At 44.0% G+C, this 20,943-nt stretch overlaps 1 protein-coding gene across 2 annotated transcripts in view; it reads right to left on the bottom strand.

Moving 5' to 3' along the window:
• The window catches only part of AFF1 (ALF transcription elongation factor 1), a 67,207-nt gene extending 51,534 nt beyond the window's left edge, over nt 1-15,673 (bottom strand). The window contains exon 1 of one of the 2 annotated variants that reach the window (XM_014880565.2): nt 15,501-15,673. In XM_014880565.2, coding sequence (XP_014736051.2) covers nt 15,501-15,517 — 17 coding nt within the window. In that variant the 5' untranslated portion in view covers nt 15,518-15,673. The remainder of the gene's footprint in view (nt 1-15,500) is intronic. The other variant, XM_014880566.2, reaches the window with a different exon arrangement.
• Nucleotides 15,674-20,943: the final 5,270 nt, after the last annotated feature.

The raw sequence follows: 20,943 nt of genomic DNA, 5'->3' as shown, positions 1-20,943 counted from the left end.
TAAACAAATTTAACTCATTGTCTTACAAACCCCAGTTCAGGAAAGCTATGTGACTGAAGTAAAATCAGTGGAAGAGTGCCAAATCTCAAGTTTTGTTAAGCCTGGCCAGATCCTCCAGCACTCTGCACTTCATTGCCTGGCTTCAGCTGTTATCTCCAAGCCAAATCTTTCTGGCAGGGCTCTTTAAATCAGCTGCATGAGCACAGGTAACCAGCACGTGGTGAGCAACAACCCTTTCAGAGCACGTACACGTGTGCACAACTGCCCAGCACGGGGAGAAGGTGTTCCCCAGCGGACACACAGAAGCAGGATGGAGATATTTTATTAATTCACCCACCACTAGCAAAATATCACTGTCTCTAACACTGACAAGGCATACTTGAATAGTCAGAAGTGGTTATCAGCTGCTGCCCGAGCAGTCTGAAGGCTTTCTTCACTGAAGTGCTGCATGAAATCTCCCACTGTACCCATCTGCCTCTGAATTCCTCATCTCAGTGGCAGAAATCCAGCACCTGGGATGAACTGTTGTAGGCTTGCCTGGGAAAACGCATAGGGTACAGCCTACATTCTACCTTACATAAAACCTATCCTACCTGTTAATTTGCTTTTGCCTTGAAATACCTTTTGTGCTGTTCTTGTTGTTCAGTAAAATCAATAGGTTTAAAGGCAGCAAGAGAACTGTTCATTTGCAGTAGTAATGCACAAAAAGCAGAATGTAAAAATGAAATCAGGTTTCTATTTTTTTAAAGTATGCTCTAAAACAAGGTCCTTTACTGGCAAATCACGAGAGATGAGGTAAAAAGGCTGTTGCAAACTAGTACTATTTGAAAGGGAGCAAAATAATTAGGGGATCAAGAAAAAGCATTTTTACCTTTAATATTAATTTCCCAGACCTATTTTAATTCATTTTTTCACACAATTGCAACATTTTGATTCACACACATTTCCACCTTAGTGGTTATAGGAAATTAAACCTACTGTAGCTTCCCACCCAACACCCAAACATTTCATTCCTGATGTAGCACAGAAGTACTCAGTCAAGCAAAGCCCAGTGGTCTCCTCCAACTCAGTTACAGTTTCTCTAGCATCCTCATAAAAATGATAAGCCTTTGAAAGAACTCTCAGTTAAAAGGCCTTAAGATAAAAAGCAAGTTACAGCAATGTAAAAAAAGAAAAATAACAATCCAGGTGATATCACCTGTTAAATTTCAGAAAACTAATGTTTAATTTTCCATGTGAAATAATTTTGCAAGATAAATCAAAGATTCAAGTCTTACAATCTATTTTACTACCTTCATTCTTTGAGAGGATACTGAAATGCTTACTGCATATGCAGGAAGTCGAATGCAGTAAATTTTCTATTTTAGGACTACATTAAAATTATTCAAGTGAACATGCCTTTTGTTCATTGATTTTATAGAATTTCCTAAATGCCGCTTAAAAAACCCCAATATTATTACTCTCCACTACAGTAAAAAAAGAATTTCAACAAGATACCCAGCTAGTAGAAGAAAACCCGAAATATTTAGTGAGCAGCTTCTTCATGGGTGTGCACTTTAAATGCCTTCTCGCACAACACTTCTCCTCACACAGCTACCATCCCTGCACATCTGGCCAAGTGAATATATGAATATATCACTGGTCTTTCCCCAGGAGCCTGCTAGCAGCTGACCCTGTCCATGCTCTGCCAAGCAGCTCCTGTTCCACCAGTCACTCTGCCGTGCGTTCCCAGGTGCCACAACATACACATAATGCCACATTCTCACTTCACCAGCTCAGCTTAGCTTGGTTCCTTTCAGCCATCCCCAAGCCCCCGTTTTTTAACGACCCTGACTTTATCCAGCTTGTTGTAAATGCTGCCAGACAGCTTGCAAGGGCTGGCACTGAGACCCCTGCAGAGCCCAAGAGCCTTTCACCTCACATTTCCTGCACAGTCCGAAGGGTCCTCCTTTCTTCCCTCTGTGACCATCCCAGCTGAGGGCCAGCACGGGCTCCTGGAGCTGACAGCTCAAAGCCCAGAGTGTAAAATGTAACATCAGCCTGAGAATTTGCTCCTTTCCCCACTGCAAACCTGAAGCTGTTCAAAGAATTAACTCCACATCAAATGCTATCAGTGGTTTAATTTGCTACGAGGCATATCAAAAGCAAAACCTGCAAATAGGAGCATTTTAAACTGTCTCAGAAACACGGATATGTGCAACTCTGCCTCCCGAGCCTTTAATTCCCTGCAACCTATTAAACACAAGAGCAACTTTATAACACTTCTTGTGAAACATTCTCACTGTAAATCCTTCCCAAACAACGGAGCAAATCAAATCTAACACGCTAAGAACAGGATAGTACTGTAACTAAATTGAGATTTAAAAAATTAAAAAATATGAAAGAGATGAATTCTTTCATACTTTCATAGGAATTAGCAGCAAACACATCACGCATGAAAGGAAGTTTGCTATCCTTTTGAGTTTTTCACTTACATAACAGCATGTACCAAGTAACAGGTTGGACAAGTCTTATCTGCATAGCAAGGACTACGTAGAAGCATAACAAGATTAGCAATGTTTGTTGAAAAGATCTGTTTATACGCCGAAAAGCCTATTTAAAAACCTTTCCTGCATTCTCTGCCAGACTCTAGTTATTCCAGAAGTATTTTCTAATTTTTTTTTTTCACCTATACACAGAAGGGCCTGCTAACTTTCCTACGGTTTTTATCTGCTTTTCAATTTTATTAAGAGGTGCACATGCTCTGTAGCCGACTACCTCTCTGTGCTGGAGTTTCAAACTGCAATCGAATCGTCAGCCTGAACAAAGCATCTCATTGTCATTCTGAAAGAACTTGGCAAGTGTTCAATCTAAGCAAGAGCAATAATCCATGACAGGGTGCATTAGGCAGGTACTGATGCATGCCTAATGCACACTGCAAAGCATATACCACTCCAAAATACACTCTGAAGTATCTTATCTTTCCTTTTCCCTGCTTTTTAAGAATATTTACATAAGCTGTTACATTTAGCAGCTACAAAAAGCTATCCCCTTAAAGAATAATAATAATAAAATTGATACAAATACTTTTCCTCTTCAATTCTGTGCACGATTATTCAACATCATTCTGATTTTACAATTAAAAACCAAACCAACAACAACAAAAACCCCAAACCAAAACGAAACATATTTTCACTATATCATCAGCAGCTCTGTTGAAAAAGCACCTATCTTCCCTTGGTACTGGAAGCAGGCTGAGAAACGGGCAAGTGCTCAGCTCCAGCATCATTAGCCACACTTGTGTGCAGGCAGTGGGAACATCACCCTCTGGCTCGGCCCAAAAGCAACAGCCAGCTCCCGTTCCCACGGGACAGCAGCACGGCTTTGGCAGCGCCAAGGCCACTGCAAACACTGGAAATCTCGGAGCTGCCTGCTGCTGGGTCTGCATCTGTGTGCACCAGGCAGAGCCATGGCCCAGATGTGCCAAGAAAGGCTTGGGCAGCACAGGGGCTTCTGCACGCCGGTGAAGTCAGGCAGCACCAGGAATCCAGACACTAAATCCTGGAAAAGGGCAGAGCTGGTGGGAACCAGCAAGGCCGATTCCAAAGCACTTCCCTTGCCTCCCTGAGCAGCACGTGCTCCTGGAGAACATGTTCCCTGCTAACCATGCCCTGTCCTGGAGAGCACACAGCTGTACACCGAATCAACAGGCAGCTCAACACCCAGCTAACAGCTGTTTCACCTGCTGCTGCCTAACCCAGGTGAGGTATCTGAAGGATGGACACAGTTTCTCTAAGGACTAATGTATCTTGAAAGGCTTGTAGCAATACCACAAAATGATAGTGTCAATGTGCCTCTGAGCACATCTTGGCTGCTTAAAAACATGAGGTATTTTTTGTGAACCACATAACACAGCAAACCCCATGATTTTTACAGGCAGGCAGAGGGACAATGCATTTTCTAGCTGAAATAGCAAACTACTACATACTAGGAGTTATCTGCCAATAATTGGGCAATGTGCTGATTAATACTTTTTCTGGGTTGCCTAAGGACACTGCATGCATGAGTATCTCGCCACTATTAATTAATCACTCTTTGTGCTTTTATCCTGGTAGAATTTACGTGTTGCACACAGTGAATACCCTGAATGAGGCAATTTCTACCTCCAAAAGCACTTACTATTGTCAGTTTATTTGCCCTGCTTAGCCCGATGCTCAGATCGGCAATAAATCATCATTCTTAGCAGCTGAGGTGTTTAGTGTCTTTCATTCAATATTCTTTCCTCCTGTTCCCCCTGGAAGTACAGTAATCATGTGCTGAATAGTCATTTACAGCACTGCAATTAAGAGATTATTCCATTAGGCTTTGTATTTCTATCCGGTTTTATGTTTCCATTAAAAGCACTTTGTTAAACAATTGAGCAAACAACTTAATTCAACAGCAGGAGCCTCATGAGCTGATGCCTGTCAGGCAGAGCTCTGGTGAGGCAGCCCAGGATGGGCAGGAGTTGCTCATGGGTCCACAGAGACCCTCCTCTTAGACAGGATCCCAAAACCAGGGAGAGGACAGGACACATGACTGCAGATGGGCCAGTGTGGCATAAGCAATCGGGGGAGTGACTGCTGCCAAGAGATTGGGTGAAACCGGGGAAGAGTCACTGGCCAGACACCTGTGAGTGGGTGCGTTCCTCTATGAGCACAGCGTCATTTCTTGTGCCTCTAAGAGCAGAGCAAAAAATGTCAAGGAAGTTCTAATTCCATAAAAACTGACCACCTCTTCAAGAAGCAAGACCTGACATCCAAAGGAAGTCATATCTTCCCAGGCAATGACTGTGGTGATTGCACACCAAGCTTGTGACCAAGGCTGGAAAATCACACCAAAGAGGTGCAGAAATACACAGCAGGAGTTTCACCAGGCAAATCCAGCATTCTGTCTACTCGGTGATGACTCAGGGCACCTTCCAGGGAATAAATCACCTTCTCTGATAACGCCCTTCCAAGCCTCTGCCCTTACAAGTATTTTCATGGCAGCAGCCAATGAAATGGCCTGTCCTCAACACCATGGTGGCAACAGACTTGGAAGGAGAATGAATCAGCACTGCCTCTCCCTGGGGTTCCTCATCCCTGCCCTCCCACGAATGTTCCAAACAATGCTCCCTCCCTGCCCTCAGGATGAGGAAGGAGGTCTGTGCTCTGCCCACCGAGGGACAGAGCAGATGCCCCACAGTAACCACTGCACCGAGCTCCTGGAGAAGGTTTTACATTCTTACACGCAGGCTGCTGGACTTTTCCTCACCCTCTGACTGTTTGCCCAGAGCTACATCCAGTGCCAAGCACAAAAAGCCCCTTGAACAACCTCCATCCAAGCAGGCAGCTTCCTGCATCATCACAGGGATGCGCTGACTCAGGATTGCTTCATCTCTCTCTACTCTCTCGCTGGCCCCAAAATTCATTAATGAAACATCCACAAACAGAATGAGTAACACCCCCAACAGCAGCTAACACCTCTCATAACCCAGGTAACATCCAGCCAAGTCATCTGTAGAAAGCTAGGTATTTTCAAGAAAAAAGCAAGTTGATCATAGTAATTTGGAGCCACGGGTTAACGTTCTCCGTGCACACTTTTTAACACATTTGGTAACTTTTCTGTCTTGCCAAATTGCTTGGTTGCCACCATGACTAAACACTGGCTGCAAAAGAGTAAGGAAACCTGCCATAAGTATTTCTGGAAGCCACTTGAAAAAAGGGAGTAAGGAAAGAGTCTCACTATGCATTTTTCTGTTTCTCTTGAAACTTTTAATAATCCTCAGAACAGCTCTTGGAATCTTTCCTAACTAGCAAATTGTGCCTTAACTCCCCACTTTATCACTTAATAGCCTTGCTTAGAAATGTGGTGCTTGTAGTAATGCATACAACAGAGAAAGAACACAGGAAATTGTAAGGTTAATATCCCTCACTTTTCTACATCTCTTTTTCTGTCATTCCTCAGTTTCAAGCTGTGAATCAGGAATCCATTTTGAGCACTTGCTTATACACATGCAAAACCCATTCTCTGTAAAAGCTCCAGGTCAAGAATTCTTTTCGAGCACGAGCTCAAGCAATACTCTTTACCAGGAACAACCTTTTGAAGTGGACTTGAAAACTTAAAAACCAAAGGAAATGAGAAAATTAGATACTGGCATAAATTCCTCTTTTCACTAAAGTACACACTAAAGTACAACATTGCTTTATAATACACAGCTTAAGTCTCTCAAAAGATATGGAAGGGATAGACCAGCTGGAACCCAATGTACAAGCTGAAGGCTACAGTTTGGCCCCAAATGAGGACAACGTAGAAAAACCCAGAGGAACCAATAAAATTCGGAGCAGCAGCTGTAACAACACCTTCCATGTTCACCCTGCTGAGCTCTGGCACGTCAGTTCTCACCACTGCCTCAGCTTTCAGCACACCCTCGGCCAGCTGAACTCACACAAACCATTGCAATCGTCCTCTGGTTTCCTACTTTCCATTGAGACTTTGCTGTGTGTAAGCAGGATCCTAGATCTGTATCTAGTCAGTGCCTGTACCTCCCTTGCACTCCCATCTTATTTGCACTCACCCACGCAAAACAGAAGAGGAAAGGGTGAAAGAACAGTTCAAGGGCTTTCTAAGAAAACTGCAGGGCTTAATTAAAGACCTTTTAAATGCATCTTATTAACCTCAGCAACTGCTACTCGTTGTTCAGACCTCCTCCTCTCTAGGGGAAAGAAAGAACTATTGAACAAGCAAAACCGAATCATTATTCACTTGGCAGATTACTGTACACAAACAGCTTTTCAAGTTGTTACATTCAAGTAAACACAGCTTATATCAATATCATCTGTACTTTTCTGTCATTAGGCTTCGAGGGAGGAGGATGGCCCATTTTCAAGGAAGCAATTTTTACAAAAGGAAACCATTAACTTGATTTTTAATCGACGCACAAAGGAAAAGGGAAGTGAAGAAGAAATTACCCAGAAGATGGGGTCAGGACCCAGAAAGAAGAGAGTTTTCTTCACAATACCTTCTTTTATATGGCATAGCACATATAGTCGTTTGGCTAGCACAAACGACTGCCAAATCAGAAAGTTACAGGAATAAGCACTGTTAAGGGAGCTGAGTGGAAACAGTACTGAACACAGGACCCTTGGCTGGGACACCATGAGCTGCATACATGTCTCTTCATAACTAAGTACAGCACAGATACCAAAGTCAGTTCTAGGTAAGAACTGAAACCACTGTATTTAGCCAATGTTCAGCCTAAAGGACGGAATGTCAACCACACGTTCATTAGATTTAAAAATTAATCCAGACTGCATCTGGATTAATAAGCATTTATAAGGATTACAGGACGGAGGGTAGTGTGTGTGTATGGTTTGCTTTTTCTATGATTTGGGGTGTTTTGGTGGGGTTTGTTTAATACACTCAGCTTCTCAGTTTTCACAGTAAATTCTCTCACAAGTTGTTCAAATAGCAAAACAACATCAACACACACCAATAGAGTTGCCAAACCAGATCCCAAGAAGGTTTTGGTTGCAATTACCACAATAATGCAATAATTACAAACTGCTTTCATTTATTCAAGAACTACAGAAAGGAGGTTCTGGCTGTGAAACACAGTGCTACACAACATCAGCTGCCTATATTGCAAGGGGAAGAAACAGCAATAGGTTCCCTGCACATAAATTCAGTCTGTCCCTCCAAACATGCGGGAAACAGGGATGTGTAATGAGAGAAACCTATTTACTGTATTGCAGTTCATCCAGTTTACTTAACTGACTTGGAAAGAAAACACCATTTCCAAATCATTAAGAACCAGACTGATTCACATGTTTAAGTAATGGAAGAACCAGCCTGGGAGCCAAGTTTTAATGTTATCAATTTCTGCAGACTGACAATTTCATCCATCTGTTTCACTCCACTGTGGTCTTACTTGTGCAGAGCTGCACTGTCAGTGCACCATGCCACCAAACAACAGCACTACTTATCAGTGACATGCTCAGGTAGCTACAGAAACTCCACTTTGGGGCTGGCTCACTTGGACCCAAAACCAAGGCTGAACTCGTCACATCTGCCCACTAAGAGTTTGGAACTGGTTTGGATGGAGGAGGGAACAATAGCAAAAAGTTAAAGGCATCTTCAGAGCAAAATTCTAGACTGAAGCTGCTACTGTTTTTTCTTCTCCCATCCTAGGCTAAACTCTTCATTTTTATTACAAAATAAATAGAGAACTGCAAGGGAGAAACTTTGTGCCACTTAATTCACTAAATGACCACACCTTTTTTCATATGTAAAACACTGAGTTACTGAATTTTTCTAAGTCAGCCAATTTAGGAAGTTATTTTGGTCTATCGTTCTCGATTTTCATACAAGTCAACTTCTTTTCCTGCAGGAAAACCACCCCACATCTCTGAATAACAGGTCTCTTTATCACAGTGTTTCTAAAAGCAGATTAGACCTTCTCAAAGAACAGCACACGATTTTATCTATTTTTCTTTCTCCCCAATATGAGTGGTTACAGAAAATTTTCTTATGCTCTAGACCAGTATATTTTTTACCCCTGTAGTGCATTGCACAAAACCAGACATTCCCTCTATGGAGGGCCACAAACCCAGCTAAGCAGAGAAATCCTATTACTAGTTTGCTGAAGCCAGTCCATGTAAAATAGATAGGGGTTTGCAAACAGATAAAGATCACCCACAGTGTTCCAAAACCTCGGCAAAGTGATCATATTCCCTTTAAATATTAAGGCACTTGTTCATCTTGTTTCCAGAATGAAAGTTACAGAAAATCATGCGTTAAATCAAACGAATTACCAATTAAAAGTTAACTGCTGGATAAAGCTCTGCACTCTGCTACAAGGGAGCTGCAGGGTCTCATCAAAGAAGGCAGATACAGTGGTCCAAAAGAGTTCTTTGACCAACACAGCTTACAGCCACCCTCCCAGAAGCTGTATGCCAGAAAAAGCAGCTTCTTCACCACTATCGTGGAGTTCACACTTGGGCCAACACAGTTATCTCACCTCTGCAGTGTATTTGTTGCCTTTTAGCTATGCCTGCAGCGACTGACAGACAGACAGACATGGCAGCTTCCAGGTAGTGGCAATTCTAAGGGAGTCTTCTGAAAATCCAAGCAAAGCTCCCTGCTCTGTAGCACGGAGAGACAGACCAAGCTCTGTTTCTGTTAGCACATGCTACTTCAGTAAAGCTATGAAGAAATAGGTCTCTAGACTGACAGCCTGTTCTCAGCAAAGCCACAGGCTTACTGACATCAGGAAAACAACTTTTCCTAGAACAGCTTGTTCTGCTGAGTGCTGTGGGGACAGGGAAAAGAGAAGCATGTCACCAAAGCACTTCTAAACTGCCAGTATTTTCCCAGCCTTCAGATTAGGATGATTTTTCCAAAATAGCCTTCAAGGGAGGAGAGGATTATTGAGAAATAGCTGCATACCAGTTACAAGGGAGAGTTTCTGAGCTGTGCTTGAAAAGACGGAATATCTCAGTAATATCTTTTTAAGCAAAACCTTACAAATTGCAGAAGAACAAAAAGCCCAAAAGAAATTTCTTTTCACATCTCCAATTCTCCCAGAGAAATAAAATATCTCTTTACTGCTCCACATTTTAATAATTCCTTTCCATTTCAGATGCCAGCAGACATCTGTGTTTCAAAATGCAGTGCCCACAGCTCAGCTCAGGGAGGAGACACGTGCACTGGAGCTGTCACACACCTGACAGGCACACAGCACCTGCTGAACACCACTGTGCCATGAAGGAGACGATCATACACTGCTGAATACATCATTGCTGCTCGCAGCTTATACACTACATGGCATTCTGAGAAACAGAGATGTATGGAATAAAAAATGCTACCATATGCTTGAGAGTTTCTTTTTTTGTTTCTTTTAAAAAGGGCTACTTCTTACTCATGTTTTGGTTGAACTGGTGATAGAGGTGTTTTTGTTGTTTGTTATTCTTTGATGGGTTTTTGTGGTTGGTTTTGGTTGCTCTTTTTTTTTTTGTTTACAAGTACAGAAAAGAAGCCCACAGTTCTTGCAGTTCTGAAAATGAGTTTTACTGTTGTCTCTGAAGTTAAACATTAACAATTTGCTTGCTGAACTTTCTCTAAAGATTACAGCAGGGACATTATTTTCTCTTAACCTGATGGTAAAATTGCAAAAACAACAGTAAAGGGAAACTTTAGGTTGCTAGTACAATAAACACTCAGAACAACTGAAAATTACAATTCTACAAACAATATCTATGTCTAAACTAATCCAGAAGACAAACATCTTCATGAAGCATTTGTGATGAAGGTTGCCTAAAGCATTAACAGGAGCAGAGCAACTTCTCAAATGCAGTTTTGTGCCCACACACCTGCTCTTTCTCCCCGTTTGCCACCTCCCCCTTCTCGTACAAGAACAAGGCAGCAAAAGAAATGCACTTTTTAAAAAGCCATGCAGTTCAATAAGGTGATCAACAACTTCTGCACGTCAGCAGCAAAAGAGCTGGGGGCTGGCTCTGCACACAGCAGCCATCACAGCAGCTGAGAGGGAAGATGGGCTGCAAGAATTCTACCTCTCACCACTTTCCACAGTTGGAAGTTCCCATCAGCTGTACTGATCTAGAATTCAACTTCTCTTCCCTGAATTGTCTATAAATAGCCAACTGTGGAAAATCTTCTCCTAGCACATGCAGCAGCTCTTGTCTATTCCCCACAAATGCATTCTGCTGGAGAGACAGCTCTATCTTAATCTACTATGGTAACACCTCGTTTGGGAGTGATAATTGCCCCAGCCAGCCTCACGCTCTTCTCTTTTTTATCATGGACACAGATAAACTGCAGCAGCCAAAATTGCAAAACATAAAACAGCCAGTTTCTCCACTATAACATACCACAGGGAAAAAAAAAAATCACTAGGCTGTGTTCAAGACTGAACAGGAAAACTACTTTCTTTTTTGAGGCTCCTGCATCTCTACAGTAACTCTTGTCATGCCAGGCAAACAAATCAGCCTCTGCATCCCCAACCACCCAGCACCAAACCCAGGCCCTAGGATGATACCCTGCACTCTCTGGAGAACTCTTCCTCACTTCACTGCCCTGCACCTCATGGAAAACAATGTCATTGCAGCATTCCCACGTAACTTTAAGGAGACACCTTTTCTATTATATTTTAAAGGCATGTAAAAGCTTCATGCCTCGTTCACTATGGCTCCTCTCAGAAGAAAAGTGTTGAGGAGAATTTATGCACCTCATTAAAATCTTGTTTCCTGCTCTTCATGCTGCATCTTGCAGTTGTACTAGCAAATGATTTTCTCATAAAAAGCTGTGAGAAGAGGCCTCTCTTTATAATACAGATTCAGACACAGGAAAATTACATGACCTAAGGAAACATTCCCTTGTACACCAGCTCAAAGTTCTCAATGGCCTATTGCAAATTTGAATATCCACTGCTAAAAAAAACAAACCCAAACCAACCTGAAAAATCCACTTCCCTGTGCACATCTCTTTCTTCTGCGTGGGAGAGTTTCAGCTGCAGGTCTGCCTCAGAGCAACTCCATGCTCAGAAAGTCCAGGCAATAAGGAATTGCAAACTAAAAATCCCCACAAAACATGCATAGATCATCCAGACATCTGGCTCTGGAGAAAACAGATTTATATTTCTAGGCAGGGCTAGTAGCAAGCAAAACCAACAGGGTTTCATGGGATGTTTTAGCTTTCAATAGACAATTAAACTCCCACAAGATACTGTTTCAGCCCTTCTTGACCTCCATCAGCTGACTGGAACCCAGCATCACTAATACTGGCATTTGCCTGTATCAACAGGACCCATGAAACAAGTTATGAAAAGTGCCTTTACATCTGGCCCGAAAGCTGTGAAATGACATGGAATGAACTAAAGCTGCACCATTCAATGCTGCATCTCCTCAGGGAAAGGCTTCAGTGTGACTCCCTTCAGAATTTACTGTATTTTAAGTATAGATAAGGCCACAGTTTATTTTTGCAGAGCATCACGTTTTTCTACTACAACGGGCAGTACTGCCTCCTCTCAAGACTCTCCTGGGTTTAGCTGGTACAACTTGGCTTTAAGGGGTAGAAACAGAGGGTTCCCCAGGCTGCTGTCCATCATTACCCTTCCCTGCAGGGCTGACTTAGGAGAAAGAGCAAGATGAGCCCAGCAGGGATGACAGCACAAAGCTCAGGTTTCATGTTGCTCTGACTGTGTACTGTATCCACCTATCTACAAAGATTAGGAAATTGTATTCGTTCTGCACACCAAAAATGATGCTAATCATGACCACACTGAAAGGCAAGTTACATATAAGACAATCCGAAATTCTTAGCATCCAAAACAACAAAGTATTTTGTTTATCCTCCTATGTAAATAAATGTAATCGACAGCGTCTACAGACAATTTAAAATGACCGCAAGCAGCCTGAGAAAAGCAGCCTACATATTAAAAAGCAGAGGCAGATATTCATCTGAAGATTCTCAGCTTGCAATTGCTGCAGTAGAGCAGATATTTTAACGGAGAAAGAAGCAGAAATGAGACGGGCTCTGTCAGTCTGTCCCACACTCCTCCCAAGGGTCCTGCCATATTCCCAGAGCAGCTGAGCAGCACATGATGAACATCACACCACACTTGACAAGAAACTAAATTTGTCCTTATTCAGATCAGTTCTGCTTCTGCTCACAAGTTCCTGAATATGCCATAAAAACCTGACACAAGCCCTGTTGCCTGGGGACACCACAGGCATCAGATCACCCGTGCACTCCAGAAGCAAGTGCATAGAAAGCTACAGCTGCAAACCTACGGCTCAGCGAGCAACTTAAAAAACCCCCACAAGCCTACATTATACACAAAACAATGCTAACTGGAGGATGGTTTCTCTACCTAATAGCTCCAGATGTAAGCTACTTTCAGCAGCTAATAGGATATGATGATCATTCTCAAACAGCTGAAAACAAACCATGCCCAACTCGCCCTGTAACCATTTCTTAAGATCGTTTTAAAGACTGCTGTGGCATCCATTAGCACACCAGTTCCTCAGTTATCACTACTACAGTTTTTAAAATGCAACAGGCAGGTTTCATCACCTTGTTTTCCTTATCCTTCCACCCTTCAAAACTGTGAAACCCAAATGCTAGGTGAGCTGCTGAGGATCACAGCACTGAAGCTGAAGAAAGGATGCTGGATTTTCTTGTTTCCAAACAAGCATCCTCCCCAGTGCCACATCACTCTCACTAGCTAAAGCAAACAGCATGTGAGAAATAGAAAACGTGAGCAGATGGAGTGCCTGGAGGCCTTGTACAGAGTGATACACAAAAAACCACCACTGCACTCCATATCACACCACCTCATCAGTAATTTACTGAGCTTGCAAAAATTGCCTGTATTTTTTGCAAAGCACAAATAAACACAGAAAGCTCACTCGTTTCTTTTGTCAGCTACCTTGCAGAATAAACCCTCTGACATGTGTTGGCAAAATGAATTCTGGAAACATGTGGCTTCTCAGTCCCATGCGGTAGAGTTCTAATTATTTATTGTGAATATTAATTCATCCTTTACTGTTGAATAAAAGCTTCTACACATCCACAAAGCACTTTTTTTTTTTTAAATGGAATGGATACCCCTGCAGATCTATGCCACTGAAATAGAAATACCACAGGCTATCTGGCAAATGCAACCTTCTCTCCTACAGACTTATTTCTGCTGCTTATGTGCACTCCTACTCTCTTTAAATGTCTTAGAACAAGCAATAATCAGAGATCTTAGCACTAATCTTCAGGCATACAGAGTAACCTCTGTACTTGCTGTGCTGAAATGCTCTGATGCACTTTTACAGCTTGAGCACCTCACAGCATCCTGACAAATCAAAAGCCAGCACACAGGATGGAGAAGGAAGGACGGTACAGAATGGGAGGTACATGTCTTGTCCCCGTGTCTGTCTCAAATGGCAGGTGTTGGGCACGGTCCTTCCACCTGCCCTGCAGAATTCAGCCCCACGGTCCCAGCCCTTGGACCATTTTCCACCACTCAGTGTGTGACACTTGATTCCCTGCGCCATTCACCTTATGGGTCGGGGATGTGACTCACCGGCCCCAGCGCCAGCTCTGCCCTCTCTTGGCCAGCTGGTTGAAGCTGGGGGCTACTGCTGGGACCTGGCTCCCATGTGGCTTCCTGCCACCCAGCAGAATGCTTGTGCGACCTCTGAGACATCAGGCATGTCCCTAGCCTTGGAGCCAAGCCAAGCTCCAGGGCCAGACAGCATCCCCAGGATTTATGCTGCATCCAGCATGCGGTCCTATTACAGCAACGCTGATAATGCAGGCCAGTATATCATGCAAAGGGATTAACAAAGGAAGAAAAAAAGATGCTAGGAACTCAATCTCTGCCTTTTTGTTAAGTACTCTTTATATAAAATACTCCCAGCTTTGGGAGAGTAGGCCATGGAAGCTGGAGAAGAGCTCAGCTGTTAACCAAGCAATCAATCTTCCCCTGCTTCTTCCCCAAACCCCAGGGCTCTGTCCTTCTCCAGTCTGTAACTGGAAGCCAGCTCTTGGCTTCAAATCTGGAGAAAAGCACCACTGTGAAAATGCAGCGTGAGTACCAAACTTATGTGTTGGATATACCACCGTTTTAATGTTTTTTTTTCCTATCTGCAGGAAAAGGGAGCAGGATGGCTCAGTTTGGTGTGGGACTGAAGAGCAAAAAGGAATTTCTCTCTTTGGCATTTCTGAAATGCCCATTAAGGCATCGTAAACGCTAAAAGGCATTTAACAGGCACCTTAAATAGCACTGCTCCATCAAGTACTACCGCTTAAGAAAAGCTGCCTCCCCCATGCTGAGTGTGAAATTTACTTTAGGCAGGACACTCCCCCACTCCTCCCGAGAGCAGACAAAATGCTGCTTCTTTAAAACCACAGCTAAAAAGCATTTAACCAAGACCGGTGCTTTCGCTTGAATTTTGCTCCCTGACAGCAACTCAGGCTCATTTCCGTGCTCGCTCCTCTGTTGTAACCATTTTCTATCCTCGCAGCTATCCAGCAGACACAAGCCGCTTCCCCTGCGCGCAGCCGGCCGAACAGAAAGCATTCCCCACCTTTTAAACACGGCTGTGAGCAATGACACAAACCTGCCCACGCCGGGCTGCGTACGGCGAGCAGAAACAAACAAGCGCCAGACAAGCCTGGACGGGAGGAGAGAATCAGTTTCAAAGAGCTTTTAAACAGACAAGTCCACGGGGGAGAAGGAAATCAGTTTCAAGGAGCTTTTAACTTGTTGGACTGGGAGAGATTTGACGGGGAGCAATTAGGACTTTGTTTTTCCTGCTAGAAGAAAGTTTACGCTAGGAAGAGGGAGAGGGACACTTCGGTGAACAAAAACCTTCTCGGGGCTAGGGGTAAAACCCCAAGCCTACTGAGCCTAAGCAGGAGCCAGGGCATCACAAACCCAGCCCTCAGCGAGATGCACCGGGCGCGACCAAAGTTATTTAGTGCCGTACCTCGACTGGGCAGCCATCGCGGGGTTATCCTGCCAAGCGTCCTCTATCCATGAGCTCCGTCCGCAGCTGTCCAGGCTCTACCCCGCTGCCACAGAGCGCCGTCCCATGTGCCGGCCGCCTCCCGGTGCCGCCGCGCCGCGGCTCCCCCCGCCCGGGCGGCCGGCGCAGGGCTGGGGCTCGCTCATTTTGATCGACATCCGGGCGCCCGGCCCTCCCCCGCCCGCCGGCGGGGAGGGGGGCCCGCCCGGCTCCGAGGGACGGCCCCGCTCCGGCCTGTAGCAAGCGGTGCCGGGTGCTGCCGTGCTCCGGCGCCGCGGCTCCGCTCGCTGTCCCCGCGGTGCCCGGAGCAGCGGGACTTGCGGCAGTGCGGGCTCCGCGCCCGCCCCGCAGCCGCCTCCCCCTGCCCGGCCGAGCGCTCGTGGTACGGCCCGGCCTGTGCCCGTGCCCGGCGGGAGGGCCGTGCCTGCCCCGCTCCGCTCCTCAGGCGCTGCCGGCGGCCCCCGGGCCCAAAGGACACGGGCCGGGCCGGGCCGGGCCGGGCCGAGCGGGGCTGCTCCGCCAGCCGGCCCCTGCCCTCCGCCACTGCCCCGAGGGTGCTCCCGCGGGGGCTGCTTGAGTTATTTTGCTCGAGTTATTTGCCGTTTTGGTTTTGTGGGTTTTTTCCTTTTTTTTTTTTTTTTAAATTATTATTATTTGCATGGGAGGCTTTTGTTTTTAGAAAAACAGGATAAAACGGCGCACGTTTTTCAAAATTTCGGAAGTTTCCAAATCCTCGAAACGAGCACACAGCCCAGCTGCAGGCGCGCATCCCAGGTGTCCGCACAGATGCGGCAAAGGAAATCCTGAGCGCGCTGCTAAAGCCAGAGTCGGAATTGCAGGCTAAGAAACCTTTGGGAAAAGGGTTGTTGAGTGCAGATGAAGCTGGTTATGCAATTTCTGCTGGGCTCTGGTCCTGGCCGCAGTCTGCAGACGCACTCGGAAAGCAGCAATACCTGTCCTTTGCTCTGGGGGTTTCTTGCAGCAATTATAGAAACAAACTATTCCTGCTACTGCTTTCAACTAGGAATTTACCAAGCGTTCAGCAGACAAAAGACATGTATCCAACATGCCTTCAACTTTTCTCCGCAACTGTGTATGGCTAAGGTTTCTACCAACACTGCAACAATATTATGTTCCTCCTACTTTTCTGGTTTAAAGCACAGCTTGTGTCAATGTACTTGGCAGATACCCGGGTTTGTACTTGATTGTTTTCTATTCCAGATAACCTTTATGAGAATCTTGAGTCTGAGCTGTCTTCACAAAGATTAAATAAAATTCATATCAGTTCTTTTAGGTAGAACAAAAGATAATGGAAAAAAATATATTCTCTAGATTTTCCACATCAGCTGAGCTTTCTCCTGGAAAGAAAATTTGTTTGCTCTCACCTAAAGTTTCTAGCACTTTTCCACCTGCTCCCCTTCAAAAGCACTTGATTAAGTGCATCTGAAAAATCAGTGTTTCTCCAAAGAAAACTTTCTGTCAGAATATGTCCTGTCACATGTCTACTCCTCCCTCATGGGTGTTTCCAAAATCAGCAGACTGTAGCTTTTCTCACCTGTTTCTATTCCCTGATCAGGGATACAAGTTTCTCCTCTTCCTCCTTTTTGTAAGATATATTGGAAAATGGAGGAAAACGTCCCCTTTAAGTAAAATGCAAACAAAACAAATCAATAAAAAAAAGCCCTTTGCACTCTTCAGCTCATCATGAGCTCAGAAATGCACTACTGTCTTAGAAACCTAACAGGAAAAGCTTCCTACAGGTGACCATCATTCCAAATGGTATTTAAGCTGTATATAAGATTTAAGATCCATTCATATCTACGTGAGCATTGGATGAGAATGGAGTTCTCCAGAGATGAAGCTTGTGATTTAAACACCTCACAGAAAAGCAAATCCAACCAAAAAAACAAAGAAAGATGTGCAGGAAGCCTGGATGCCATTGTTACTTAATTCTGAACTCCTGAAAAGGCCAGACTGCCAACCTCAGGCATCAGTGGTAAAGCACAGGCTATGGGTATATTACATTTCTTTGAAGTCCCCTCTCACCTGCCTATAGACCTACCTGTATCTGGACCAGAAGGATACTTCAACAACAACAACAACAAAAAAAGGACCCAGAAGTTTCAAGCATGAAGCAACATTATTTCCAGATCAGGTGAAGACAGTGATACATTGGCATAAAAATTACCTACAGCATCTACAGCAAGGCCTGTAGAAGGGAGATGGGTATCTCTCTGTTCACCACTAACAGTGCTGGCCATACCCCAGTGTTGGCTCAGGAAGGGGAATGCAGCATCCCTTAACTCCAGAAAAAAGTAGAACATGACATTATATTAATAAAGGGATAACAATTCCTTAAGTTTGTGGGACAAATGCCGGAAGCTTGTGGCATTGTGAAACAATTAATCAGGAGAGTACCAATGAAGAAGGAACACATACCAAGCAATAGTAAAATCATTAGAATAAAAACACAGTCAGTAAGCTTCCCTGAAATACAGTTGCTGTAAAATAAAACGTATTTGTTTATACACAGAAATAGGTCAGATTCATGCCCTTACCACGCTGTTCAAAACATCTCATTGCACTGCGCGGCATCAGGTTTTTAAACAGACACACCCCCTTACCTTCACTCTTCAAGAGTCTCCGCTGGCCTTTAATTAACATGTTCTCTCTGCTCTGTTGACAAGAAATCCATCTTACCGCTGCCATTTATTGCCACTGATGAGTCCTTCACATTTGGAGGTGAAAAGGGTCCAATGGATATTGTGTTTCCCAGCCTGAGGGAGCCGTGGGTGGCCTTTTCATTTGCAAAGGGCACTTCTGCACCAGGTCAGGAGGCGAGGACCGTGCTCCATAAAGGCTCTGCTGCCGCAGCCCGGCAGAACAATCCCTGACCCCTGAGCCCCTGTGGCTGTCAGCGCCCTTCTGCCTTGCATCTCCCTGCTACTCTACAGAGAGCCAGAGGCTGCACATCTGCAGAGCTGCTTGTGTTCTGGCAATCCCAAACTACACGAACCTGCCAAAGGCTTGATTGTGTCTTTCCCCACCGGTAGGCAAGGAGCCAGCCACACTACAAACGCTGTAAAGCAAGGGCTACAACCATAATGCACAGAGTTTCAGGAGTTCTACATATTGGGGAGAGTTGGTTAATCTCATCCTCAAACTCCTCCAAAGTTGAGTTGGAAACTGAGCAAAACTCAGAAACCCATCCAGGCAAGAACACACTAAAACCAGTTCAACAAGGTAAATGAAGCTGTGAGAAATGATGAGTCTGAAGAAGGCTGAGGCAGCAAAAATCTCTGTTAACCCTGATTCAGCAAAGCACTTCCCTGTAGACTTGTTTTATTGCACCTCCTTAACCTTAGCACTTTCCAGAAGCAAAGCTGACTGCCAGGAGCACATCCTCACTGGGCAAATCCTGGAAAGCACTTGAATTTCAGTGGGTCTAACCCACACAGTGTAGCTACAGCGAGGTTAAAGGAGCTGCAGGGCAAAGGAAAGAAACAGCTGAGTACAACACTGCAAAACGGGGTAGGGAAGAATACAACCAAAAGGATATGATGACTTTAACAAAGAAGACTGACTTGGGTACAGTCTGTTATGCAAGTAATTGCAGATGTTAGGAATCAAACTTTTCAGAGAAGAGAGGAAAACAACCCTTCATATTTCAACATCTAAATTGAAGAAAACAGATTTTAAAAAGAAACCACCTTCTTGCATGCACCAGACTGTACTAGAGGCTACACCCTACTAGCTTTTGGCAGCCAACTGGAGCAATTTCCATCATCTTACTTGGCAATACTCACTTATCACTCAGAATGCCTTAAAATGTTCCATAATGCCTATGAACTTTCACAAGTTAAGGTTCATTCCTTGCAGATGTATTGCCAAAAAAAAGAAGTTAGATATACTTTAGAGAGTGATAGCAAGTGGTATGAGGGTAGAACACACTGGCAGCTGTAAAGATCTAAATGAGAAACAAATGGAAACTGCATAAAAATTATCCTTGGTGGGATTGGGAAGGGACAGAATAATAAATTTTCCAAGTTATATGTGTCTGAAGCCCTCATTGTCCAAACTTCCAAAGAATTGTTCCTGCAAGCACTGTACCCTAAGCAAATCTGTGTGAGGGTCTCACTGAGACCCAGTGTCCAGCACTGATCATTTCTCAACAGATTCAAGTTACAAAAGGCATCAATTGTTTGGTAAAAGACAGCACGTTAGATTTAAAGCTCCTCCCACTCAGTAGTTAGGATTCTTGCACTGAGGGGGGGATTATTTTGTTTAAACCACCTCGACATTTGTCACAGCACCTGGGAAGCCAAGATTTCAACAAATTAATTCCTAGTTATTGCCACTGTTCTGCATGTCTGTAAATTTCATTATGAAGGCTCAATTTGGGTCAGCTTCTCTAGAAGAGAAAAAGCAGATATTCAATGTCTCTTTTACAAAAGAGCAGCACATTGTACACGATAGATGCCACCCAAGCTTTGCTTCAACAATCAAAAAGGTCAACCCAAAACATACTTCCTTGGAGTCAACAGTGGGAAAAAGAGAAAGTCAAGCAAGCAGACATGAAAAATCTTCAGTTTTCAAAGCAGCAAGTCATTCCAGTAATTGCTACAGTGAACAAAAAATGAAATCTAAACATTAATTTCCTCCTTCAATGTGTGTCTGTGGGTGCACACTCTGCATTTAGTTTGTGTGTGTTACATCTGAAATCTTCATTTTAAATTAACTCTCCAAAACAATTTTGTACTGCAAAATTAAAATATAGAATACTCGCCCCCAACACTCCTACGCAGATTTTCAGATTTGTGTGAATCCCTAGATTCTCCCTAGCAGTCCAAATCATCATTCAGTTATGGTTATGTTCAGTGAAATACTACACAACGGGAATTTTAGGTGGAACCTACAGAACAGATTGCTTACCTGAGGCAGCAAACAATCTGAATTTTTGATGTGTACTAGGTTGACAGGTTTTTCCACACACAATTCCCAATACTGATAGGCTGAGGCACAATCTCTGCATCAAACACACAGTTCAAGAAGCTGAGCTCAGGAAAAGCTTATAAATTCTGGGAAATCTGTAAACACTTCTTTTGGTTTCAGAGAGACCTCTTAGAGCCACACACACTCATTAGTAGATCATAATGAATGTTTGCAGAATTTTGCCTTAACTGTCAAGAAACAACAAAATAGATTTAGTAATTGCCTGTCTGGAGCTGCAAGGCAGTGGAAGCTGCCATGTGATGTTGGCTCTCATGGCAGGTTTTCTAAAGGATGAGCAGCTGCCAAAGCCAGCATCTCTGCTGAGCTCTTCAGCATTCCTCACAGGGAACTCAACTGCAACTGGATAAGGGACACTGGCTCGAGATCTTCAGGGGTATGCCAAGCAGAGAGC

This window comes from Sturnus vulgaris, chromosome 4 (genome assembly GCF_052056855.1).
Source record: "Sturnus vulgaris isolate bStuVul1 chromosome 4, bStuVul1.hap1, whole genome shotgun sequence".
Lineage (NCBI taxonomy): Eukaryota > Metazoa > Chordata > Aves > Passeriformes > Sturnidae > Sturnus > Sturnus vulgaris.
This window is presented reverse-complemented; position numbering and strand designations above follow the sequence as displayed.